At 40.0% G+C, this 22,777-nt stretch overlaps 3 protein-coding genes across 4 annotated transcripts; all 3 read left to right on the top strand.

The window, feature by feature from the left end:
- The first annotated feature begins 1,875 nt into the window (after window positions 1–1,875).
- On the top strand, window positions 1,876–10,697 carry tmc8 (transmembrane channel-like 8). Its single transcript, XM_038714149.1, has 18 exons — window positions 1,876–2,227; window positions 3,020–3,281; window positions 4,464–4,612; window positions 4,748–4,882; window positions 4,974–5,026; window positions 5,116–5,255; window positions 5,353–5,500; window positions 6,122–6,286; window positions 6,380–6,528; window positions 6,626–6,695; window positions 6,831–6,928; window positions 7,129–7,315; window positions 8,327–8,487; window positions 8,704–8,847; window positions 9,195–9,273; window positions 9,474–10,255; window positions 10,353–10,379; window positions 10,583–10,697. Exons 1-16 carry the CDS (start codon window positions 2,185–2,187, stop codon window positions 9,564–9,566), a joined length of 2,076 nt encoding a protein of 691 aa, XP_038570077.1. The 5' UTR covers window positions 1,876–2,184; the 3' UTR covers window positions 9,567–10,255; window positions 10,353–10,379; window positions 10,583–10,697.
- Window positions 10,698–10,724: 27 nt separating this feature from the next.
- Window positions 10,725–15,864, top strand: LOC119899552. Its single transcript, XM_038714157.1, has 6 exons — window positions 10,725–10,864; window positions 11,107–11,276; window positions 12,312–12,584; window positions 12,683–13,015; window positions 13,722–13,832; window positions 14,028–15,864. The coding sequence occupies exons 2-6, from the start codon at window positions 11,207–11,209 to the stop codon at window positions 14,231–14,233; spliced, it is 993 nt and encodes a 330-aa protein (XP_038570085.1). The 5' UTR covers window positions 10,725–10,864; window positions 11,107–11,206; the 3' UTR covers window positions 14,234–15,864.
- Window positions 15,865–15,942: 78 nt separating this feature from the next.
- si:dkey-93h22.7 (contactin-5) lies at window positions 15,943–22,616 on the top strand. 2 transcript variants are annotated; one of them, XM_038714150.1, is made up of 13 exons: window positions 15,943–16,241; window positions 16,330–16,356; window positions 16,439–16,565; window positions 16,653–16,828; window positions 17,568–17,754; window positions 18,539–18,642; window positions 18,741–19,013; window positions 19,113–19,418; window positions 19,505–19,606; window positions 19,701–19,728; window positions 20,453–20,501; window positions 20,952–21,017; window positions 22,487–22,616. In XM_038714150.1, exons 1-13 carry the CDS (start codon window positions 16,079–16,081, stop codon window positions 22,511–22,513), a joined length of 1,635 nt encoding a protein of 544 aa, XP_038570078.1. In that variant the 5' UTR covers window positions 15,943–16,078; the 3' UTR covers window positions 22,514–22,616. The 2 variants fall into 2 exon arrangements, with proteins under 2 accessions (XP_038570078.1, XP_038570079.1); XM_038714151.1 differs by lacking the exon at window positions 19,505–19,606.
- Window positions 22,617–22,777: the final 161 nt, after the last annotated feature.

Here is a 22,777-nt window from a genome sequence, read left to right on the forward strand (position 1 = left end):
GACTTCGACTTTCTTTCCAATGCATCCATGAACTGAACTTACTCTACTAACCCTCTACTGATAACGAGGTAACGTAAGGATGCCCCCCGCACAGTTGCCACTCTTGGTACAGTCCTATTCAGGCTTCAAATCCTGTCTACCGCTGTTGTCTACTCAAAAAATACACAATAGACTGTCTGCCTGTGCTTTCATTAAGTGACATATAAATAGTTACATGACCTACATATGGTGAGTCTACACTGAAACAACTAGAAGTAGAGTAAGATACTGCATTTACACATAATAATAATAATAATAATAATAATAATAATAATAATAATAATAATAATAATAATAATCCTTATTTGTAGAGCACTTTTCAAAAACAAGTTACAAAGTGCTTTAACAAGTGTAAAGAATAATACAAAAAAAAAACAAGATAAGAGCATGAAAGTAAGATGTCACACACATAAGCATCTGATGGAGATAGATGGTGAAGCCTAAAAAGGTAATACAAACAGCACTGCCTGTGACCTTAAGTATTGTATGGCTACAAAGTAGTCCCTTTCCATCTCAAGGTAAGAAAGGCCAAATGTCCTTTGGCCTTTCCTCTTGACTCACCTGCACATACCTAGTCACACCTAAGCTAACTCTAAAAAAACAAAAAGCCTGTGTGAGGATGAAGTGACCAGCCTCATCTTACAAAGTCATTTTAGGCTACTTCACTGCCAAGCAAATATCTGTAATAAACTTAAATAGTTTAAAAAATGTTACACGGTTGCTTATGCTTATGTGTGTGACATCTTACTACCAGTGTCTCCATTGGCCTTTTTTTGCAGAAGACATTTTGAAATGTCATAGCAGAAAAAGCAAACTAAATAATAAAATGAATGATGGCTGAACTAGATTCAGCTCCTTCAGTTTCAGGGTCCTGGTATTGTGCATGCTGTCGCTCTACCATTGCTTACAGGGACAAAGGAATAGAACAGAGTAGTTATGCCTGTGCTTTTCCGAAGAAAAAGGGTCGATGCCCATCTGTCACTTACATGCTCACATTCATGTTTCACTTACAAAGGGACATTTTTTTCATGTGAAGTAAAATCTGATGTGTCCATATGTTTTAGGTAATGACAGTGTAAGAAGTTTCTCTAATCCAATCACAGAAAGTAAAGATAGAATTGAACATTTCTACTCACTAATTGAAACTAAGCGTGTAGAAACAGCACATAAGAAATGACACCCATGCTCATGTTTCTCTGTAAATGGTTCTGACTGGAAGCCTCAAATGTCTGTGGTGTAGTAAGTGGGTGTAAAGAGCCTTTCTGCGACATCATCTCTGATTCAAACGTCAGTTTCCATAAAATGAAACACTGCCTAGTGTTGCTCATGTGAAGTCTATATAGTGCTGTCAGGCAGGATTGTGAAAAAGGAAGATGATGATTACTTATCTGATTACCTAATTATTTAACTTAGTTTAAAGGGAAATTGATGTTTGGCTTGATAATGGTGGCAAATTATATTCACATTTTCAATTGAATTTAAAATTAAATGTTTATTTAACAGTGGATTTCACAGACAAAGGCCTCTGAAAACATATCATATTTCATTATAAATCATTAGATAGTACTTGAAAAGTAGAAAATAAAATTAAATCGAAACACTTCAACACCACTGAAAAGCTCCATCGTCTGTGTTACTATCATCTACAGTAAGGTGTCCAGTCTGATCAGGTCCAGCCGTAACAAAACCTTTAACCATACTAATTCTCATCTAATTATGGCCTTCAACAATTTCTTACTGGTTTTCAGTCCAGTGTGTATTTGTGGGCATATGTTGTGAAATGATTTCAGCCATCAATGTGCCTGCTTCTGCTTCCTGTCATGTGATTTCCTGTGAGCTGTCAAATTCAGCTACAGGTGGTCGGTCTCTGTGGACAGATTGTACATTTACTCAACCTGCCAGAAAGTGAGTCGTACCAACGGGACTTGAGGAACAACACTAGCTCCAGATCGGCCACTCGGGGGTCTTTCATTTCAGTGTGGCGTTGATGTGAGCTGCAAAAGACGGATATTTTGATGCAGATTGCGGAAGTAAATGTTTCAGAACTTTAAGTTGTAGCGTTGGCGGAGATGCTTGTTAAGTTGATGAAGCGAGAAGAGTGGTGTTTAAGCATTTGTTATTAAAGAGGAAGTGCAGGGAGAAAAAATGGAGGAGCACGGTACTGTCAACTTCATGAGACTGCTGTCAGGTAACATCATACAACTGTGGTTGTGCGTTTACATCTATATATGTGTGTGAGAGAGAGACGACATCTTGCTTGTTCAACACTGCGTCTGCACTTGTAGTATGTGTGAATTTGTGTGGGATTATGCTGAGTGATACACTTACAGTACATGTACTGGATCTTTGCATATATAGTTTACTGCCAGATGAAACTAAGAGCCACGATTACTTCATTTCTTGGGAATAGGATACATTTGGTGTCTGAAACTGCCCATTACCGCACTCACATCGAAAACTACATGCAATGTGCAATTTTATTGCTTCAAAGTAACAGTGGTAAATGCTGACACATAAAGGTGTTATCAAAAAGAATACACTTGCATGATCTATGAATTTAAACACTTACAAGATTCTACTGAGATTGCATACAGAGGCAAGAGAAAGAATCAACAGAAAATTTAGCTGTAACTAATTTTGTGATTGAATAATTGTTTTGATAATTATACCAATAATACCAAACATTTGCTGGTTTAAACTTTTCAAGTGTAAAGATTTGTGTTTTTTCTGTGTTTCATATCATTGTAAACTGAATATACTTGGGTTATATATGAAGATGTAACTTTGGGATCGATTTATCAAGAAAATAATCTGCAGATTGATTATAGAATAACTGTTAGTTGTAATCCTATACAGCCTGTAACAAAAACTGCTTTGTATGTAATCATGCACTGGAATCTACATTCATGTACCGTGTGTAGGAAATCACACGTGTAAATATATACAGATATATATACAGCGTGTGTCTTTCTCACCACAGATGAGAGCACTCGTTCCACCGTGTCGTCGGACTCCTGTGAGTACTATCAGACAGAGATATTTGATCAGCTGCCCAGCGTCCAGGCCATCCGAGCCGAACAAAACAGACAGGGTTTTGGGGAACCCTGCCAGGCCAACCAGGGTGGCTCAGAGCCGGGGGAGAAGATCAGCCATGGCCACCTGTCCAGAGGACCAAAAGACAAGACATCTACACAGCCGCTCAGGAACCTGGTCATGTGTATTCAGGGGAAGAGAGACGCCAGGTGGGAGAGTCTACACACTCCTGAAATCTGTGTCTTCTCATTCTCTAGTTACATTCTAGTGTAAAATGTCCATGTTGTTGCCTACTTTAGCATATTATGTAGCATCCTGTTGTTGAATATACATTTGATTTTTCTTTTAATTACCACCATATTTTATTTTTTATACCTTATTCCAGTTGTTCCCAACCATTTTTGTTAAGTTAGTTAACTTTGTCTACTTGCAACACCATGTTTACTTGGCCAGAAGATGTGAAAGGATCTCATCATCCTCACACAAAAAGCTTTTGAATTTTTTTTAATATATAATCATAAATAAAATATTTTTGTGTGGCAGAAGTGTGTTTCTTCTGCTTTGCTATCTCGTTAATCATCTTGTAACTCAAACTGATCTTGTGATCACTTTGGGTGGGGGGTCCCATCTTCCAGGTTGGGCACCACTGCCTGAAAAAACCCTTAGACGATAGCCTTGTTGTAGTCTGTGTTTATTTCAACAGAATATTTGTTGTTTGTTTAATTTAAACCTGTGCAAACGCACGCCTGTATTCTAGGCACATCCTATCATCATGGCATTTTTCCTCAAGCTGTTGAGTTTACTGACTTGCAGGAGACGGGTTTTAAAAAAAAAAGAGTGGTCAAAATAAGAAATACCCAGACTTTTAATTCCTTGTTTGGGTCAAGCATTAAAACACTGGATCCTACAATTCCCATACTGCAACTCAATAGGATCTGTCATTACACCCTTCCTGCCTGGTGAACAGAGATGCACTTCATTCATAGACTGTATGGTTTCACACCTACACATGTCTTTTTGTCAAAATGTGTCCTAAAGCCAAAGTCTCAGACTTTAGAAAGCTCCTCCAGAGCCACAGAAGACATTATACAACTGTTTCCACAGGCTGAGTAGCACTCCCTGTGATTAGTGCATTGATCTTAATGTGTAGAATCAGTAGAGTCTCCATTTAAGTCCTACATGTTTAAATATTAATCTAAGAAGTGATTGTCTGTCTCCTTTTAAAAAGCCTTAATGTTTGCTTTAAAGTAAGGAGATGAAAATGTGCTGCCTCATCTTTTTTTCTGATCAAATACTGTGTTAATGGCATACTCTGTATATAAAAAGGTTAATGGTATTTCGATGATGAGATTTGGGGGTTTAACATTCATGATATTTATGCTACTAATTAGGGACAGGAGGAAGATGCAAATCAGCAATATTGGTTTTTGGGAGTCCTGGAGGCGGAGCCAGACCATCAACAGGATGAGGATTTGGGCACAGATGAGAGGAGCTCTATCAGGCCTGTTGCCATGGCAGAACACTCTCCACACCATTGAAGGTATGAAAGGCCTGAAGTTCACTATAAGGGTCACCGGTTTGTTTCCACTGTATTGTATTTCCCTGACTAGATGATTTCACCTAAAACCATGTCGTTGCACAATTAAAATCACCAACCTGCACTGATGTCTTCCAGGCAGGTTTGGAGTCGGCGTGAAGGCTTACTTTGTTTTCCTCAGATATCTGGTTTACTTGAACCTACTTCACTGTGCTCTTATCTGGGGTTTCATTCTGGGGCCCACAACATTTTATGGCAGGAGCAACAGCAGTGGTGAGTCAGCTGTAATGACAGATTACAGAAAATTAGCCACAACTCAGTGTAGACTCATGCAAAAACACCATTCTCCTCTGTGATTTTACAGAACCTTTGAGGTTTGGACGCAATGACTCTGTTTTGGATTTCTTCCTGGGATCAGTAAGCGTTATTTTGCTTGTGTATGTGTGTGTGTGTACTGTAAGTTATATGTGTTTCATGTAATGTAACCTCTCTTCTCCTCTCTAAAGGGCTACCTGGATCGTTCTCCAGTCTTCTTTGGCTTCTATACTCGTGGTTCCCTGAATTTGCCATGTTTAAATACACCTCTGCTGTACCTTGGTGGAATCCTCACTATCCTCTTCCTCAGTCTCATCATGGTGGTCCGTAGGTCAGTTAGAATACAACTGCGAAAGAACAAAAAGTTTCCTTACATCTTAAAGAAAGCCTCTGTACTAAATCTGCTCATCTGTACCTATCTCTGATAGAACGACAGTTGGCTATAAGCACACCTGGATGCTGGGGAAGCGCTACAGTATGAATGTGAGCTATAAGATCTTTTGTGGTTGGGACTTCAATATCCAGGACCCTTTTTCTGCTACTCTCAAACATAGCTTCATCAGGAATGATCTCAAGGTGAATGGAGGCACACGTAGTACCTGCATGCATTTAAATTCTTCTAATCTTCTAATTTACCATGGCACTGACCGTGGGATGCTGGGACTTTTTAAGAGAAGAATTAAATTTGTCAATCCAATTGCAAAATTGGCTGTTTCATTGTCTGTTTTTGCAGATTTGCAGTCCTCCATCTTTATTTACAGCTGATCTACTAAAATAGCTTCCAAAATAGGTGCATGCACACATTCATGCACAAACAAATAGATATACTATATACCTGCCTACACAGACGCACTGCGATAAATGTCAGTGAAAAGTGGTGGCTACCTCTGTAATAATAGAAGACTACACAGAGGCAACATTGTTTGAAGCGGATAAAGAAATTTAGTGTGTCCCGGGATGCCTGGTTTCAATTTTCTAAGTCAGTTGTTGAAATAACAGTTTGGAGACCTCCCCGATGAATTTTCTGCTAGTTTCTTTTTTTATATTTCTCTGAAAAGGAAAGGTGTGTACAATATATGTAATGTAGATATACTGGATGATTCTTGTTTATGTGTGTGCATGCTGCAGTTGTAATGTTTTTATTGAGTTAAAACAGTCATGTAGATGGTAACAGTTTTTCTTCCTGTTGGCCCTCAGCTGTTGCTGGAGGAGCAGAGTTTCTCCCTCCGCGAGGCTCAGAGGACACTTGGACAGCGGGTGCTTCGCTACCTGCTCAGGTTCATCCTCAACCTGCTTGTTCTATCTCTGCTGGGTGGAGCCTTCTACCTTATTTACTTCGCCATAACAAAATCAGAGACCAAGGTAAACCTTTGATGCAGAACATCTGGTTTTGTTACAGTATGTCCTGCATTTGTTGAATAGACTGTCACATTTGACACCCCCTGTGTTTCTTAGAGTGAGCACTGGTTGGGCAGTCTGATCCTGGAGTACCTCCCTGCCATCACCATCACCTTTGTCAACCTGTTCCTCCCTCACATCTTCCGCAAGATCTCATCTTTTGAAGACTACTCTTTCACCACGCAGGTTAATGCCACGCTTGTGAGGTAAGGTGCACAGAGAGATAACACACAGGATAACCTAATTTACATGCACACATACATAAGCACACATGCGCATGGATTCACTCTGTCCTTTCTTCAGGAGCATCTTCTTGAAACTGGCCTCACTGGGGATTTACTTATTCTTCGTCTTCATAAAACAACATAAGCAAGTGAGACTGAGATTTATGTTTCAGAAGAAATTCAATGTGTCTTTCATTCAGACTTTCAGGACTAATGTGTGATGTCTGGTTGATCTTTTGGATTTTTTTAACCCCCACATTTGTGTGTTTTCCTATCTTTCCCAGTGCTGGGAGAACATATTTGGTAGAGAGATGTACAAGCTGTGCATCTTCAACTTCCTCGCCACTTTCTGCAACGCCTTTCTCTTGAACTACCCCAGGAAGTGGGTTTGCTTGAGATAAACAGTTTCTTTCTTTCTTAGTCATCATTATGGTTTAAATGTAATGATCAATGCGTTTGATGTCTTTCTTGAGTAGATTCCACAACAGTTTGGCTAATCTATGGAAATACTAACGCTCACTAATGCTACCTAGTCAAGATTCATCAGCTTACTGTGCAAACTGTCTTTCCTCTATGTGACAGGCTGCTGCAGGAGAAGTACCCTTCATCCTTGCTGGCCCGGCTGTCGGGGAAGCAGCGCTTTCTGATCCATTTCAATGTTTTGGATCTGGTGCACAGTCAGACAGTGTCCTGGGTGGGAGTCTACTACTGCCCTCTGCTGCCTCTGATAGGAACTGTAACACTGATGGCCACGTTCTACATCAAAAAGGTTGTCTGGAACATGAGAGTTATGGATCATCAATAACACATAAGCTGGTCAACTATCTTTTTCTATCTTTGCATCTCTTAATGTTTAAATACAGTTCAACATACTGTGCTGGCATCACATTAAGAACAAACCGAAAAAGATTTAATCTAACAATAAACTAAATAGCTGCCATGTTGCACACACACAGAGTACAGAGGTTTGAGCCCAAATACAGACACTGGCGTGATGAAAGTTTCGCAAGTCTTTATTTAACAAACGGCTGACACTAACATGTGAAGGAAGTTTTCAGCCTGAAATCAAAAACACAGTAGTCCACTATGAGAAGAGGTGAGTAATAGCAGAGAATTTCAAAAGCATAATCCACACATTTTAAAGGAATGGTTTGAATGGTAGAAACATCAAGCCTGGCTCTGTCCAAAGGTAACTAAATCTACGTCCGAGCACCTCTAAAGAACCAATTAACATATATTTGTTTAATCTGTGCAAAAAGTGTAAAAATGTCAATTCGTGGTTTTATGGTCATGTGCGGCACGATTGCTATGGTAGGTGCAGGGACTTCATTAAGTTACCGTGTCCGTAAAAGAAATAGTAAAACATAAAGTTGTTTGTACACTTTGGTTTTTGATAATTGGACAGAGCCAGGTTAGCTGTTTAAATCTGTTTCCAGTCATTCTGCTGATCTAAGCTAACTGTCTCCTGGAGCTTTACATTTAACGTCCAGAAATGAGAGCAGTATCAATATTCCCATCTAAATCTCAGCGAGAATACAATTAAACAAATTTCCCAAAATGGTCCTTTAAGTTAACGAGTAACTTTCTTTGTATCTGTCCTGAAAGGGTTTGCGGGTTAAATAGCTCAATGGAACAGTTTTTTTCTCCTTGTTTAACTCTTTGAACTGCTCTGTGGTACATGGTTTTGTAGTGACAGATGCACAGACTTGTGACCAAGAAGCACTAGTGACCATGCGTATTTGAACATTTTCCAACAATGCCCGTGTCTCTTTGTCTTCAGTTCGGGGTCCTGCGTTGCTGTGTGGCAGAGCAGAGGATGTTTCGAGCCTCCAGCTCCTCCGTTTTATTCCACTTCATGTTGCTGCTCGGCCTCCTCATGGCTGTAGCCACACTGGGCTTCACTTTCTACCAGCAAAACCAAGACGCAGTGAACACAAACATGTACTCTTTTTACTGTAACTTTGACTGTAATTATGTAATGTTGAACACACTGTCTACATGTTCATTTTCAATTCACCCTATTTATTTATTTAGTGGTTTAAATGTTAATATAAAACATATCTGGCCTTTTAGCAGTAGAAGTAAAGATAACATTTATATTTTACTTTTATCTGCTGCTCATTTCTCTCATTTCTTCCAACTGCCCCCCCCCCCCAGGATCTCCTGTGGTCCATTTGGAAACGGAGAAACTGTGTTAAATGTGACAGGAGTGTGTGTGGACAGTCTCCCGAGGCCGGTACAGACCACTCTCCACTACCTGTCCTCTGAGGCCTTCGCTCTGCCGCTCATACTAGCTGAGATGTGAGTATGCAAAGAGACAACAGGCATTTGCAAACACTGGCTCTGTATTTCCAGTTGGAAGTAAAACAAACCTACTTTAAGAGTGTTTTAACCTTTGGGTGAGAGAACTAGAAGCACCATGTGTACAGCTGCATGCATGTTGTTCAAAAGTAATGAACATTACAAACTGTTTTAAAAATACACGTGCAGCACTTTCATCTGTTCTGCTGGTCTTTCAATGTGAAAAATTATATCCCACCAAAGCTGGAGGTAAAAATAAAATGCCTTAAAACTGTGAGAGAAGAAATTCTTTGTATTAATATTTCTAGGGGTTTTACTAGAACAAGGAACACATTCTGTTTCCTCAGTATCATCTTAACCTCCTACGTGTCACGAAAAGGAGCCAATCAGAAGGCCATTGAGAGACTGAAAGACATGCTGGTTATGGTAAGTCACATGTCATCAAGGAACATTCACAGAATAAAGTTATGTAGATATTGGTAGATATATAGGAAATGTCCGAGTTACAGCCAGTTGATTTAGTTGGTGTAAATTAATCATTCCTGCTGGGGTCTGATAGTGTGTTGTGCTTTTCTACTGTGTCTGGGTGCGTGTTGTGGCTATAAATGTATGTGTTTTCCTTACAGAGCAGCTCAGATAAGCGTTTCCTGGTGAAGCAACATGCCACAATGCTCAGACAAAAGAGAAACACCAATAGAGTCCGTTCTGCGGCCATTTAAGCCATACTAACTGATTAAAGGCCCGAGCTGTCTGTCAGGCCTGTCCATTCACAGACTTCCACTGAAAAATAAAGCCTTGCTTTGGCCAACCACAGCTGGGTGGAGGCCCGGGGGTGGCTAAAAATAAAAAAGTTGAAGGACTGATGAGCTTTTCCACATGATATACAAAGATAAGAAAAAGTTACCTTTTTCTGCAAATGTATTTAACCTTCATATAATGCATTATCTTAATCTTAGTCACTTCTGCAGTCATTTTCTATAGTATTGACATTTTGTGATGATTGGTTTATGGTCCTTTTGAGTTTGTTAAGCTTAATATATAGTTGAAACGTTTGTGTTCTCACTTATTTGTATTTTTAACTGCAAGTCAACTTTATTTTATTTTAACTATATATATATATTAATAGCAAGGTCACAATTCTTATGTTCATGTTTTTATTTCACACCTGCTTTGGCAATGTAAACATCTGTTTCCCATGCCAATAAAGCCCCACTGAATTTAACTTTTTACTTTTTCTAAAATGTTATCTACTTGTAACACATGTGCAACACCCTCAGCTTTTACGCACACACATGGATCCACACATACACAGAAACACACTGAACCCAGCCATAGAAACCATGTCAAAGATAAATGCAGAGCACTGTAATGAAGAATCTACAGACTCTAAATTTGTTGCCAACTTTGGGTGAGTTAATAGAAGTTTAAATTAAAAATGGTGACATGAATAAATAATTTAATGGACTTATATCCTTACTGAAATGTTTTGTTGACTTTTGTTTCAGCTCTGGCAAGTTTGTTCATCAAGATAAGTAAGTTTGTTAAAGTGGTGCTTAGCTTATGGAGCTCAGTTTGCTGAGAAATTTTTTGTTTGTCGTTTTCAGAACCTTTCAGATATTTACTGCATTGTAAAGTGTCAGGGGAAGACTGCTATTGATATTCTTTGATCTCACGACATGAAATAATGTGGTGGCTGCATCTGCTCATAATCTCTTTAAAACATGTCTTTCTTCAGGCGAATCAATCTCTCTTCGCCCAGTGCTGACTGGCCCTGACATGGCCTACCTCGGCTCAAGGGTGGCTTTCCGGTGTATTGCGCCGGACTCCTCTCCGCCAAACGCCTACGAGCTGATGAGGGATGGTGGTGTCCGGGTTGCCACAGACACTGTCCTTCAAGGGGACCAACCTGCATTATTCTTCCTTAAGATCGCTGCAACATCAGAGGGGTCATACCACTGCAAGGCGACTGCAGGAAGAACCACAGGAGTCAGCAACAGCATCAAGCTGAGTGTAATCAGTAAGTAAAAGACACACTATTACAGTCTTTTGAGTCCCTGTTATTTTACTGTAGACAATCATTCCCAAACTTGACCTCTTCCTCCCTCACCCTTATATCATTATCTAACTTCTAGTTCCACCAGCAATAACCAGAGTGACTTCTGAACCCTCTCCCCCAGTCACATACGAGGGGTCACACATTGTACTGAGCTGCAACGTTACAAAGGGCTCCCACCTTTCCTACACCTGGTTTTTCAATAGGAAGGAAGTCACATCTTCAACATCTCCCTTCTTCCACATCACTGAGAACAAGCTAGTGATTGAGGAGTTGACTCCAGAGCTTGCTGGGAACTATTATTGCATGGCTTGGTCCAGGGTGCAGGACATCAGGAGGTTTTCCAGCAGCTCAGAGGTCCAGGTGACTGTCAAAGGTATGCGTCTTGCTCAAGGACATATTGGCAGAGATATTGTTACAGTGGGAATTGAACTCTGGTCTCTCACACCAAAGGCATGTGTTTTATCCTTATCCTATGCGCCATAAGATAAGAAAACCTTTATTTGTCCCACAGTGGGGAAATTGCGGTTTGCAACTGCAAAGACAAGAGCAGAGATAGATAAGTGTACAAAGTAGCATAAACATAAACATGACATAAAGTGTCAGACAATAAAGTAGCGTTCAGTAAATAAAAACAAAGTTACTGTACATTAAATAAGACTTTTAATACATCCTCAGTTGGACTCTATGTTTGGTGCTAATTACCAAATGTTAGCATGCTAACACGCTAAATTGTTGAGATTTTACCTGCTAAACATTAGCATGTCACCACTTAGCTCAAAACACAGCTGCGTCTAAGTACAGCCGCATCCAGCTGCTATCATGGCTGTTAGCTCTTAGCATTGTGGTTTAGGTGGAAACAAAATCATAATAACATAAATTGAAACATTTTAAAATTAAAGAGTTTCATCCAACAACGACAAGATGACTAAATGGAGCCTTTAGACCCAAGAGGTTACATCAAACCTTTTTGAAAATCCACTCTATGGCCAAAATTATGTGGACACTCATGGCGTGTTAAAATGCTGCTGCACTTTTCTGGGAGGGATTTTGGCAAGATTTTCAGTGCTGATGTTGGGCCAGTCACCACACCAAACTGAGAAAAGCATTTCTTTATGGGCCTGGCTTTGTGCTCTGGGGTATGGTCACGTTGAAGCAGGAAAGGGCCATACCCACAATGTTGCTGCAAAGTTGGAAGCACACTATAGTGTGAAATATGATTGTATACAGTAGCATTAAGAGTTATCTTAAGTGGAAGTAAGGGGACTAAAAACAGCCCCAGACCAAATGCACACAATCATCGTGCACATACCTTTGGCCATACCCATACCCTGATTCATGTACCTGCCTGATGTGCCTGTGCCTGACATGTTCCTGTCCCCATCTTCTCTCCTATTCATTCCTTCACCAGTCTATGTTTCAAAACCAAGGATCTCTTTCTGCATCTCCAAAGAGGGAGCCAGTTACATTGGCAACGTGACCTGCTGGTCAACAAGAGGGAGTCCTCCAGTCAACTTCTCTCTTTCAATAGATGACAAGGAAGTGGGATCTGTCTCAGCAACTGAATCCCTCGCTGTCTGGTTCCCTGTCGCAATGGTACCCGGGCTGGACATGGGTGTGGCTCGATGTCGGGTGAATACTGAGGTGCAGGACTTGATGAGTGAGCCTGTGGCTCTAGAAGTGGGTATGAGCTACACTGACAAGTTCAAGGAAATTTGTCTTTCTGTTATTGTCTATCTCTTCATAACCTTTCTCTCCTTGTCTTCCCTCCTCTTCATCCAGTCCCTGTCGGAGGTGATGTGAAAGTGGAGGTGGAGTATCTCTACAGAGATGACTCCAAACTGGCGGTTGCCAGGCTGAACTGTCATGTCAGCAGAGGAACTTTCCCTTACATCTCCTGGCTCTTGAACAACTCTGTCTTCCCCTCTGAGACGCATGTAGACTCTCATATTCAGCCCGTCCTGTCTCACTGTGCTCTTGCTGACCATGGACGAACCCTTGTTCTGGCCAAGCTCGGCCCAGAGGAGTCTGGTTATTACAGCTGCAGGGTCAGGGACAGCTACGATGACTCAGGGCCCTGGGTGGAGAGTGCTTCCGTGCTAGTCCAAGTCACAGGTGAAAAGATCAAGACTAGGTGTCGAATAAAAATTATCTTAAAGTAATAGTGATAAGGGATATATGCCTATTTGTGTGCTTACAGAAAGTTGGATGCAATTAGATTGATACCACTCTTACCTCTGTACGTTATGAAGCAACTGCCAGCAGCCGATTAGCTTAGCTTAGCATAAAGAATAGAAACAGGGGGAAACAGCTAGCCTGCCTTTAAGTGTGAAAACAACAATTTTCCAGAGGATTACGTCCCTGACTACTTCTTGACCAGGAGCAAAAATTTCAGCTGATTGACCAGGAACCGCGCAGTGGCAACAAAACTCCTGGCCAGGGTTTTAATCCAGGCTAGCTGTCCTTTATGCTAAGCTATGCTAACCAGCTTCAGCTCCAGCTACATATTTACCATAAATATGTGAGTAGTATCTCTTGGTGTAATGTTTGGTTTAAAAAAGATAGGCATATTTATTAAAATGTTTAACTATTCCTTTAACAAATTTCTTTTGAATCCAGACTCATCTTAACATGTCACACGTGCCCTTGCTATTTGTGTGGGGTCTCTGCACCCTTTACCACATCACAATTATTACTCTTGATCAGACAACTCCACGCCTCAAGTAAAATCTTCCTGCGAAACACCATTAAGCACATATTTTACATTTAAATGCCTTATAGTCTGTAATACTTCACTGCCCTCATCCCTTCTCTTCCACAGAGGTCTTCATGACCACCATAGAGGCCATTAGTATAGGGTTCTGCTGCTTCCTTCTCGTGACGTTGGCAGTGGGTGTAGGCTGTGTGTACAAGATGTTGGACCACAAGCAAGGTGTGTGTCTCCCTGTTTTTGTTTGTATGTGTTTGTGTGTGTGAGGGAATAATTAATTGACTGGAACCGTTTATATAAAATGTTCTTCTGTCGCCACCTCCTATTTCTTTCACTGTTCACGTCCACATTTCTACAACAAAGTAAGCTTTTAAGTTTATGCATTGTTCTGTAACTCAACAACAATCTGTTCAACAGTGTGTGTGCCTTCCAGTCCCAGTTCTGATGCACATCGTCTGCCTGCACCCACGTCTCTGTCTAGAAGTAGACAGGGTAATACTCCCTCTTCAGACTATGATTTTCAGAATCAGGTATGCAGGCCTGCAGAACACAATGATTCTGAATCAGTCAAATATTACACACTATCCACATGTGCTTTACTTTACATGTCCCTTAATTTCTGAAATTTTCTTAGGAAGGTACTAATATGTAACTGTAAATTCATAGTAAGGTTCCTGGGAAATATTAGTAACTTGGTACTAATTACAGGAAAAGTGGACAGTGTTTAATTGGTACATTTTCAGTTGGTATTTTACATGTCTGCCTTTTCACAGTAATAAGGTAAATGTAAATGCTCCGTATTTGTATAGCGCCTTTCTAGTCTTTTTCGACCACTTAAAGCGCTTTTACACTACATCTGCATTCACCATTCACACACATTTATACACTGAGCCTAAGTGCTCAAACAGAAACTAACATTCACACAGGAGCCAGTGCTATGGCTTTATGTTTTATTGTTGTATATCAATTGCTGTGTGATTTAATGTGTTTTTTTTGTTTTTTTTTGTTTCTTTTAAGCCATTATGTGCCTAGTATAACATCTTGCCAATGGACTACAGTTGAAAATTAGCCTGCTGGCTAGCACTGGCACATTTACAGAAATGTTGATTAATGTGCACTGTCCTTAAATAAAATGAGAAATGAGAAATTCATACAATGGTGGAATAGCTACAATTCAGGGTTCAGTATCTTGTCCAAGGTATCTTGCCCAAGGACACTTCAACATGCATCTTGAGGGAGCCGGGATTGAACCACCGACTTTCCAGCCAACCCGCTCTATCTCCTGAGCCACAGCCGCCCCCTAAAATAAGCAATGATTTTGTTTTCTGGAAAGAAAATAGAAAGAGAAAATAGAACTGCTCGATTTAAACCAAATATTTATGAACTATTCACTGAAGACACATTTCATATTTTTGACATTTATGCATTTTCACTGGCCAAAAGACTCTCAAGGTTACACTAGCAATTAATTGTAATCAATCAATGAATGTAACATAAATAGAACCTTGTGTCTATTTTTGCTGTTATTGTACAAATTTAAGTAGTTTTCTAAATTCCCAATTATTTTCTACCATAACATAGAAAGATTTTAAGTCAGAAAACAGCAGGCCTCCATAACATGCAAAAAAATACATGATTTGTGAATATATTTTAGGCTTAGCAGTTCTCTCTAGAAAAGTACTCAGGAGATCCAATACTGCTTTTAAACACAAGTAATTCAAATAATTGCCCCTCTTTTCTGTATAACAGTAGTAAATTAAAATTTTCCTACCAGGACACAGAAATGATTAGGAAACTGCCGACATGTGAAATAAAGTGTTACCAATTGTTCTCCAGAAACCTTCTATCTTTTTAAAATGACATCAACTCTTTAAGAATGTAAAAAAAATATTCTTAAAATTAAGGATTACTTACCATCTGTGTCTGCTTAAATGAAGTGATTGTTTTGTTTATATATAAGAAACATTGTGAACCAGGTAAACAAGAAGACACCATAACTGTTCTTTCTCTCTCTCTGTTTTAGACTGCAGAGATCACAGTATGACACAGGAGGAACCTGCACTTCTTCATGCAAACTGTCATTATTTCATTTAAAATCTGCAACTATTTGTTGTTATTCTGCAGGCACGACAAGTGTGACTTTCCCTGAGCTGCCACGTTACTTGGACATTCAGTTAAGAAGAGTTAGAGATTATGTTTTTCAGCTAAACAACATTATACTGTCATGTTTGCAAATAAAAATTCAAATTTTAAATGATGTTTGATTGTTTTTTTAATTAAACAATGAAAAAAATTATTTTTGATTACACCTTTTCCTCTACCTTAAAATACATCTGACTTATGTTATTGAGATTCACATTTTTCAAAATGTAACATAACACCATTTAGTGAGTGTCTTCATCTTGTGAGGTTACAGAGAGGGAGGGTACAGCAGGGAGGTGAAGTATAACACTATCAGCAATTTGCACATGTTTCTAAGTGCGTGTGTATTTTTTTTTTTACCCAAAGTGCTTCAACTCTCAATTCAAAACTGTCAAAACTCCTGCATTATAGAGTTAAGCGTAATAATATTTCAAGTGTTCTTCACGCTTTCTTCAAGAATGTTTGCTTCCCTCTTTGTGGTCATACTGGGTAAGCTAATCAACACAATCCGCACCGCATAAAACTTTCACATTTTAAAACTCTTGTGAACTATTTGATTTCTTTTTCCTCTCTACAGGGTTGTGCTACTGTAGCAAGGAGAGCAGTAAGTCAGTTGTATTATGTGAGTGTGTGTTAGTGCATGTAGCTCATGATTCCTTCTGTTGAGTGTTTTTATTTTTTGATAGGTCAGTTCATTCTGGGGCGCCCACGACTGTTTGGCCCTTCGGAGGCTTTGGTGGGAGAAGTTCTGGATCTTCACTGTGAACTGGAGATCTACCCAAAGAATGAATCTATCCTGTTGCAGTTATTCAAGTGAGAATGTGTTTATATTACATCTAACTGCTGCAACGAAGCGTAAAAGTAATGACAGAAAATCCCTCTAACGGTCAACCATTCTAGGGAGGGTGTCCGTGACAAGTTGTTCGGCGAATACTCCTCCCTGAACGGGGTGGTTGCAAACTTCCCTTTGGTGATCAAACAATCCCTCGAAGGAAACCTGGAGTGTGTGGCCAAAGGGCAGAACAACTCTAACATGGAGCCCACTGTCAGCTACACACACTACCTGAGGGTTGTTGGTAAGTTTTTTTCATTACTAGCGATATATTGTATATAATGTGGTAGGTAGGTATTATAATATGTACATGTCTCCTTGTAACAGTAACATAGAGCATTCAGTGGCATGTATGGTTGTAAAAGCTCAACTCAATGACAAACATTTCTCAGTGGGGACGGTATTGTACAGTTGTCTGTGTAACAAAGAGTTTAATCTATCTCTCCTGAAAAACATCTAAGTTTAGCATTTTGAAATAATGACATGTACTAGCACTATAAACAAAGTACAGCTGAGGTTTATGGGAGTGTCAAAAATGTCAACCTCATGGAACTAGAGCTACTGTCAAGGGATCACCAAACTCAGACAGCTTCATCCTTTGGGGACCATGAATGTCTGTATAAAGTTTCATGACAGTCCATCCAGCAGTTGTTCAGGCTGGACAAAGTGCTGGACCGACAGACAGACTGAGGGACAGGACAATATTGCCATCCATGGAGCCACTCGCTGGAATGGCTTTTAAAAAACTGTAATATCATGTTAGGACATCATAACAAGGTTTCTTGGTAGGAAAACTAGATTAGATAGGCGTTGTTAAGCTAATGGAAATGATCACCTATAAATCCAATAGAGAAATGCAAACAAAAGAATTACACAACAGACCAATCAAACATGAAGATAATCCCTCTCCTTGTCTCTGAAATCAGTGGACCTTTAATGAAATGAGACCAGGATCTGAGGCTGTTGCTGTGTCTGTCCTGCAGAACCAGTGGCCGGTGCAGCAGTTATCGTCGATTCAGGTCCAGTGGAGTTCTTTGAGGGGAAGACTCTGAAGCTGAGCTGTAAACTTAAAGCTGGAAATTATGTCTCCTACAAGTGGCTGCTGAATGATAAGCTTCTCCCTCAGTCTCCTCTCCACTATGCTGCAGATCAGCATCTCTCCATCTACAGGTCAGTGGAATCCCATTGCTACTGCATTATGAGGTGGTTGCAGTGGTGGTTTGAGAAATTTAACAATTTACCTGATTATTGTTAATTACCTACTCAGTAATGTAGGTTGGTTGCTAAGTGGTTGGTGGGGTGTTGATAGGTGGTTGTACTTGCAATGGTGATTCTGGTGGTTGGTACTCTATGGATGATAGAGCATACTGTGTGTTTGTAATTTAAAAGTCAAGCAAATTAGGATAAAACTTTAGGAATGTTACAATTATTTAAGGTGCACTTCTACATTTTGGGAAAAATGCTTATTTGCTTATTTGTTAAGAGTTGAATGAAAATTTGATCTAAAATTAAAAGTTGCTGTTTAATGATGCTGGAAAGGGCAACCATGTGCATCTCTTAATTAAAAGGTAATTTCTATATTTTTAAACCCTTTTTTTCATATATTTTGGGATCGAAATGACTAGTAGGTACAAATTTCTTTGGAATCCATGCGGTAGATGGCGTCAGCTGGCAGCCATGAACTGGCTGCAGTGGCTGCAACGTATGCATATGGGGCAATTGCTCCTGTCAAAATTACGTCCACAAATAGTGCTTCTTTGTGAAATGTGAAAATATCGCCCAGGTTTATAAATAACAAAATTATGCAAATTCCTGTGATCTATGACTCATTTCCCTCATCGAACATCTGTCCAACACTGAAAGACGCCTATTGTAATAGAAGCCACTGAGCATGCTAATTTTTAACTGAATCAGTAAAAGGAGTTACTGAAATGATTATCTGTGTCGCCCTTAGAACTACTCCTAAAGACAGCGGCTCCTACATGTGTGTCGCCACCAACCACTTCAACAAAACAGTCTTCACCTCCAACAGCTCTGGAGTTTCCATCACAGTCAAAGGTTGGCTGTTGTGAATAAAACCTCAGGGCTCAATATTTTATTGACATGGAAAGGCTCCTTTAAATAATATTACACTCTCCTGCATCCTGTTCCCTCAGACGTGGTGTCAAACCCTGACCTCTCCTTCACCGTGTCAAAAGAGGGCTCCAACGAGTATTTTGCCATGGTCACCTGTCAGTCAACGAGAGGGACTCTGCCTGTCACCTTTTCACTATACAACAGGACAGAAGTGATTGCCAATGCGACAGTTGAAGCGCGAAAGGCCACATTTAAGGTTCCTCTGGTCTTGGGCCAGCACTTGGGAAGGCTCCAGTGCCAGGCAAACAATGGAGATCGGATTGGATACAGTGGGTTGATTCCCCTAGAAGTTGGTATGTGCATTGTTTGAAACTGCTGACATAATACTGTGGTACACACTACTTTGTAATTAAGTAAATAATTTATTTTTGGATCCATACTGTCTTTAACAGTCCCGGTTGGCGGGCCTGTGATGATGCATTACGACTATGACGTTGGAGAAAACTATGCTGTAATCGGCCTTAGGCTCTACTGCAAGGCCGCGAAGGGTTCTCTTCCACGGTACCAGTGGTTCCTCAACAGAACCCTTCTGCATGACCAAGGAAGCTTCTACTATGTGGTCAACCAGCCCCCAGAACAATCTATACTCTTGCTGTCTGTAGGGAGGAGCAGTGCTGGGACATACCACTGTGAAGTGTCAGACAGCTATGACAACACCACCGCTATAAGCAGCAAGAGGAAGTATTTGGATAAAGAAGGTATATTTGACCCGCTACTGTTGATTTGTATAAAACATCCCCGTGATAGCTGGCTTCATCTCTTCTCCATCGTCCTGCTACTCTAGTGCTGAATCGGATTCCCGTCTTGGTGGTGGCAGTTGTGTTTGGATGTTTCACATTCCTGGTTTTTCTGATCTCTGTTTGTTGTTGGACCGGAGTGCTGTTCAGTGAGTCCACAATGTTTCTATAATTTCAAGGAGTGATGTGTTTATCTGACCTCCTCACTGCTACTGTGAGTGAACATTTTTACTCCTCTTTCAGGGCGAAGGCGGTACGGAGAGAAGTCTCTGTGAGTTTGATTCTGATACCTTGAAAAATTATGACTACATTTCCCATGAAGCCTTTACTTCCTCTTCTGAATAGAACTACTTGATCTTCAGTCAGTTTTTCTTTTTTCTTTTACTGAGGAAGAATAACATGCTGGCAGTTAACCCACCATGTACAATTAAAAGAAACATATCAGTTGCTAAGTGAGTTGTGTGCCATGAAACCAGTACAGCAGCATTCATTTCATGCAAAGGTCGAAAAACAGCCACAGAAAATGTGAAATCCATAGCCCCACATATGGCCCGCAGTTAAATGTGAATGTGGTGGGAAAAATTCAATCAATAAAAAAAAGACTATTATTATAGCTATAGTTCAGATTGTATTAGTTTAACTGTTCAATTATGTTTTTAGTGAATTTTCTACATGATGATGTAAATGCGAAATGCCCAGGATTTTAATTCCCATGGACAAATACTCAATTCCTCTTGCTGCATAATATGTCATTTCAAATCATCATGATATACCAGAAGATGTCAAATTTAAATTTGATGATTCAAAAGAAATGTCTGAATCAGCCTTTAAAAGTTCATCATGTTTCATTTGGGAGTAACTGTGCCATGTGTACTCCTCGTTGGGTTGTTGAAACCTTCACAGAAACAACATTGCCAAGCTACAGGACTTTGCAAACAAACCTTGCCTGCGTGAAAACAGCTGTGTATGTGACCGCTGGCCTTTTCTCCTCTCAGGTTGAGCTTGGAGATGGAGAGAATGACCCCTGCATATGAGGACGAGCTGGTCAGTCAATATTTCTGTACCTCAATCACTGTCATATGAGCAGTTTTTATGATCGCACACTGTACTATCTGCTAGGGATGAGCAAGTACACCACTATCTGTATCTGTATCTATTCAAAAAACTAAATGATTTGTATCTGTGGCCGTACTCGGAAGGGGATGGCGCTTAATCCGGATGTGGGCAGGACTAACGAACTAGTTAGTTATTCAAGCTTGAAATTGGTATGAATGGGTTGATCAGAAATTTCGGTATTTATTAGAAAACTATTTAAAGAACAGCCTCAGAATTGAGCGTCAGTGCAATGTTTTTGATCACAATAGTATCTGATGATACTCGTACTTGCAAAGTACGTTATCTGTACTGGATACTCGTTTCAACCAAGTAATTGCTCAATGCTTCTAACTGCTTTAGGATACTTAACCTTGACACAGAGCCCATCTCTTTTTATAGGAATTGTCAGAGTACAATGAGGATGCTGATGTGGTGAAGACAGCCAGAGGTGGTGAATTTGATCAGGTGAGATCCAAACTATTCATGAAATCAATCAGCTATAGTGGCAAGAAAAAGTATGTGAACCTTTTTGGAATTTCATGGTTTTCTGAATAGATTTGTAATAAAATGTGATCTGATCTTCATGTAAGTCAAGGAAATTGACAAATATAATGTGTCTAAAATAATAACACAAAATAAATTAAAACAACCAAAAAAACCTCATAATGCTTGTGGAAAAAGTAAGTGAACCCTTGCGTTAATGACCTCAGAAAAGCTAACTGGAGTCAGGATTTAGCACACCTACAGTCTCGTTAAGAAAATGAGTTTAGAGTCCCCACCTCTAAACTCATTTTCTTAACGAGAATGCAACAACATTGACTGATAAAAAACCCTCAAAATGTTTGGAGTTCACGCTGCACAAGAAGCACATAATTATGTAAGCTATGCCTTGCCAAAAAGAGCTTTCAGAGGATCTATAATCAAGAATTGCTGATTTACATAAAGCTGGCAAAGGTTATAAAGTGATTTCAAAGACTTTAGAAATTCACCAGTCTACAGTTCAGCAAACATTCTACAAATGCAGACACTTTGGGACTGTTGCTACTCTACCAAGAAGTGGGCGCCCAGTCAAAATGACACCAAGAGCTCAACGAAGACTCAACAATGAGGCAAAGAAACGATCCCAAATGACAGCCAAAGATTTGAAGGCATCATTGGAACTGGCTAACATCTCTGTTCATGAGTCTACAATACGTAAAATATTGAACAATCACAGTATCTACGGCAGGATACCACGAAGGATGCCACTGCTTACTAAAACGAACATTGCTGCAGGCCTGACAAAATGTTTTGTCGACTGATGAAACTATGACTGAACTATTTGGACGAACCACACAGCACTACATCTGGCATAGAAAGGGCATGGCATATCCTCAAGAAAACATTATCCCAACCGTAAAGTATGGTGGCGGAAACATCATGATTTGGGCCTGCTTTGCTGCATCAGGGCCTGGCGAGCTGGCAATCACTGAGGGGAAGATGAATTCCCAAGTATATCAGACAATTCCTCAGGATAATGTGAGAATATCTACGTCAGCTGAAACTGTGTAGAAGTTTGGTTCCAGGACAAAAAAAACACCGGAGCAAGTCCACAACAGAATGGCTTCAGAAAAACAAAATCCGCCTTTGGAGTGGCCTATTCAGAGCCCAGAGCCCAGTTATTGTTTATAAGAGTTCACTTACTTTTTCCACTGCCATTTTGAATGTTGAATAAGTGTCTTCAATAAAGACATGAGGGATCAGAATTTATTTTGTGTTATTATTTTAGACACATATTTGTCAATACCCTTGACTTAGATGAAGATCAGATCACATGTTATGACAAATTTATGCAGAAAACCATGAAATCCCAAAAGGTTCACATACTTTTTCTTGCCACTGTAAACAAAGCAAGCAGTCAGATTCTCCTGCTCATATGTCTGTTCTCTCCTCAGGAGTCTTCTGATGCCTCCTTGGATTAATAACCCCAAATTGAGAAAGGGAAGAAGATGTTGGTTAATGAGTGTTCAAATTTTTTTGCTCTGTAACAGCCTGCTGTTGTTCAATAAACCTATCTGCTCGTGATGATCTGTGTTGTCAAGTCTTCTCTGAGCATGAATAATTATATGATCTATCTCTGAAGTACTTGTGATAAAATATTGATAGCAGTCACCGCATGATGATCTTTCCGGGCTCCTAACTGATCAACTCCGCCCCTCTGATGCGCAGCCGCCCGCGCAGCTCCT

The sequence above is a fragment of the Micropterus salmoides genome, unplaced genomic scaffold, assembly GCF_014851395.1.
Source record: "Micropterus salmoides isolate LMB-PRFRI ecotype aquatic unplaced genomic scaffold, ASM1485139v1 Ms_hic_scaffold_12, whole genome shotgun sequence".
In the NCBI taxonomy this organism is placed as follows: Eukaryota; Metazoa; Chordata; class Actinopteri; order Centrarchiformes; family Centrarchidae; genus Micropterus; species Micropterus salmoides.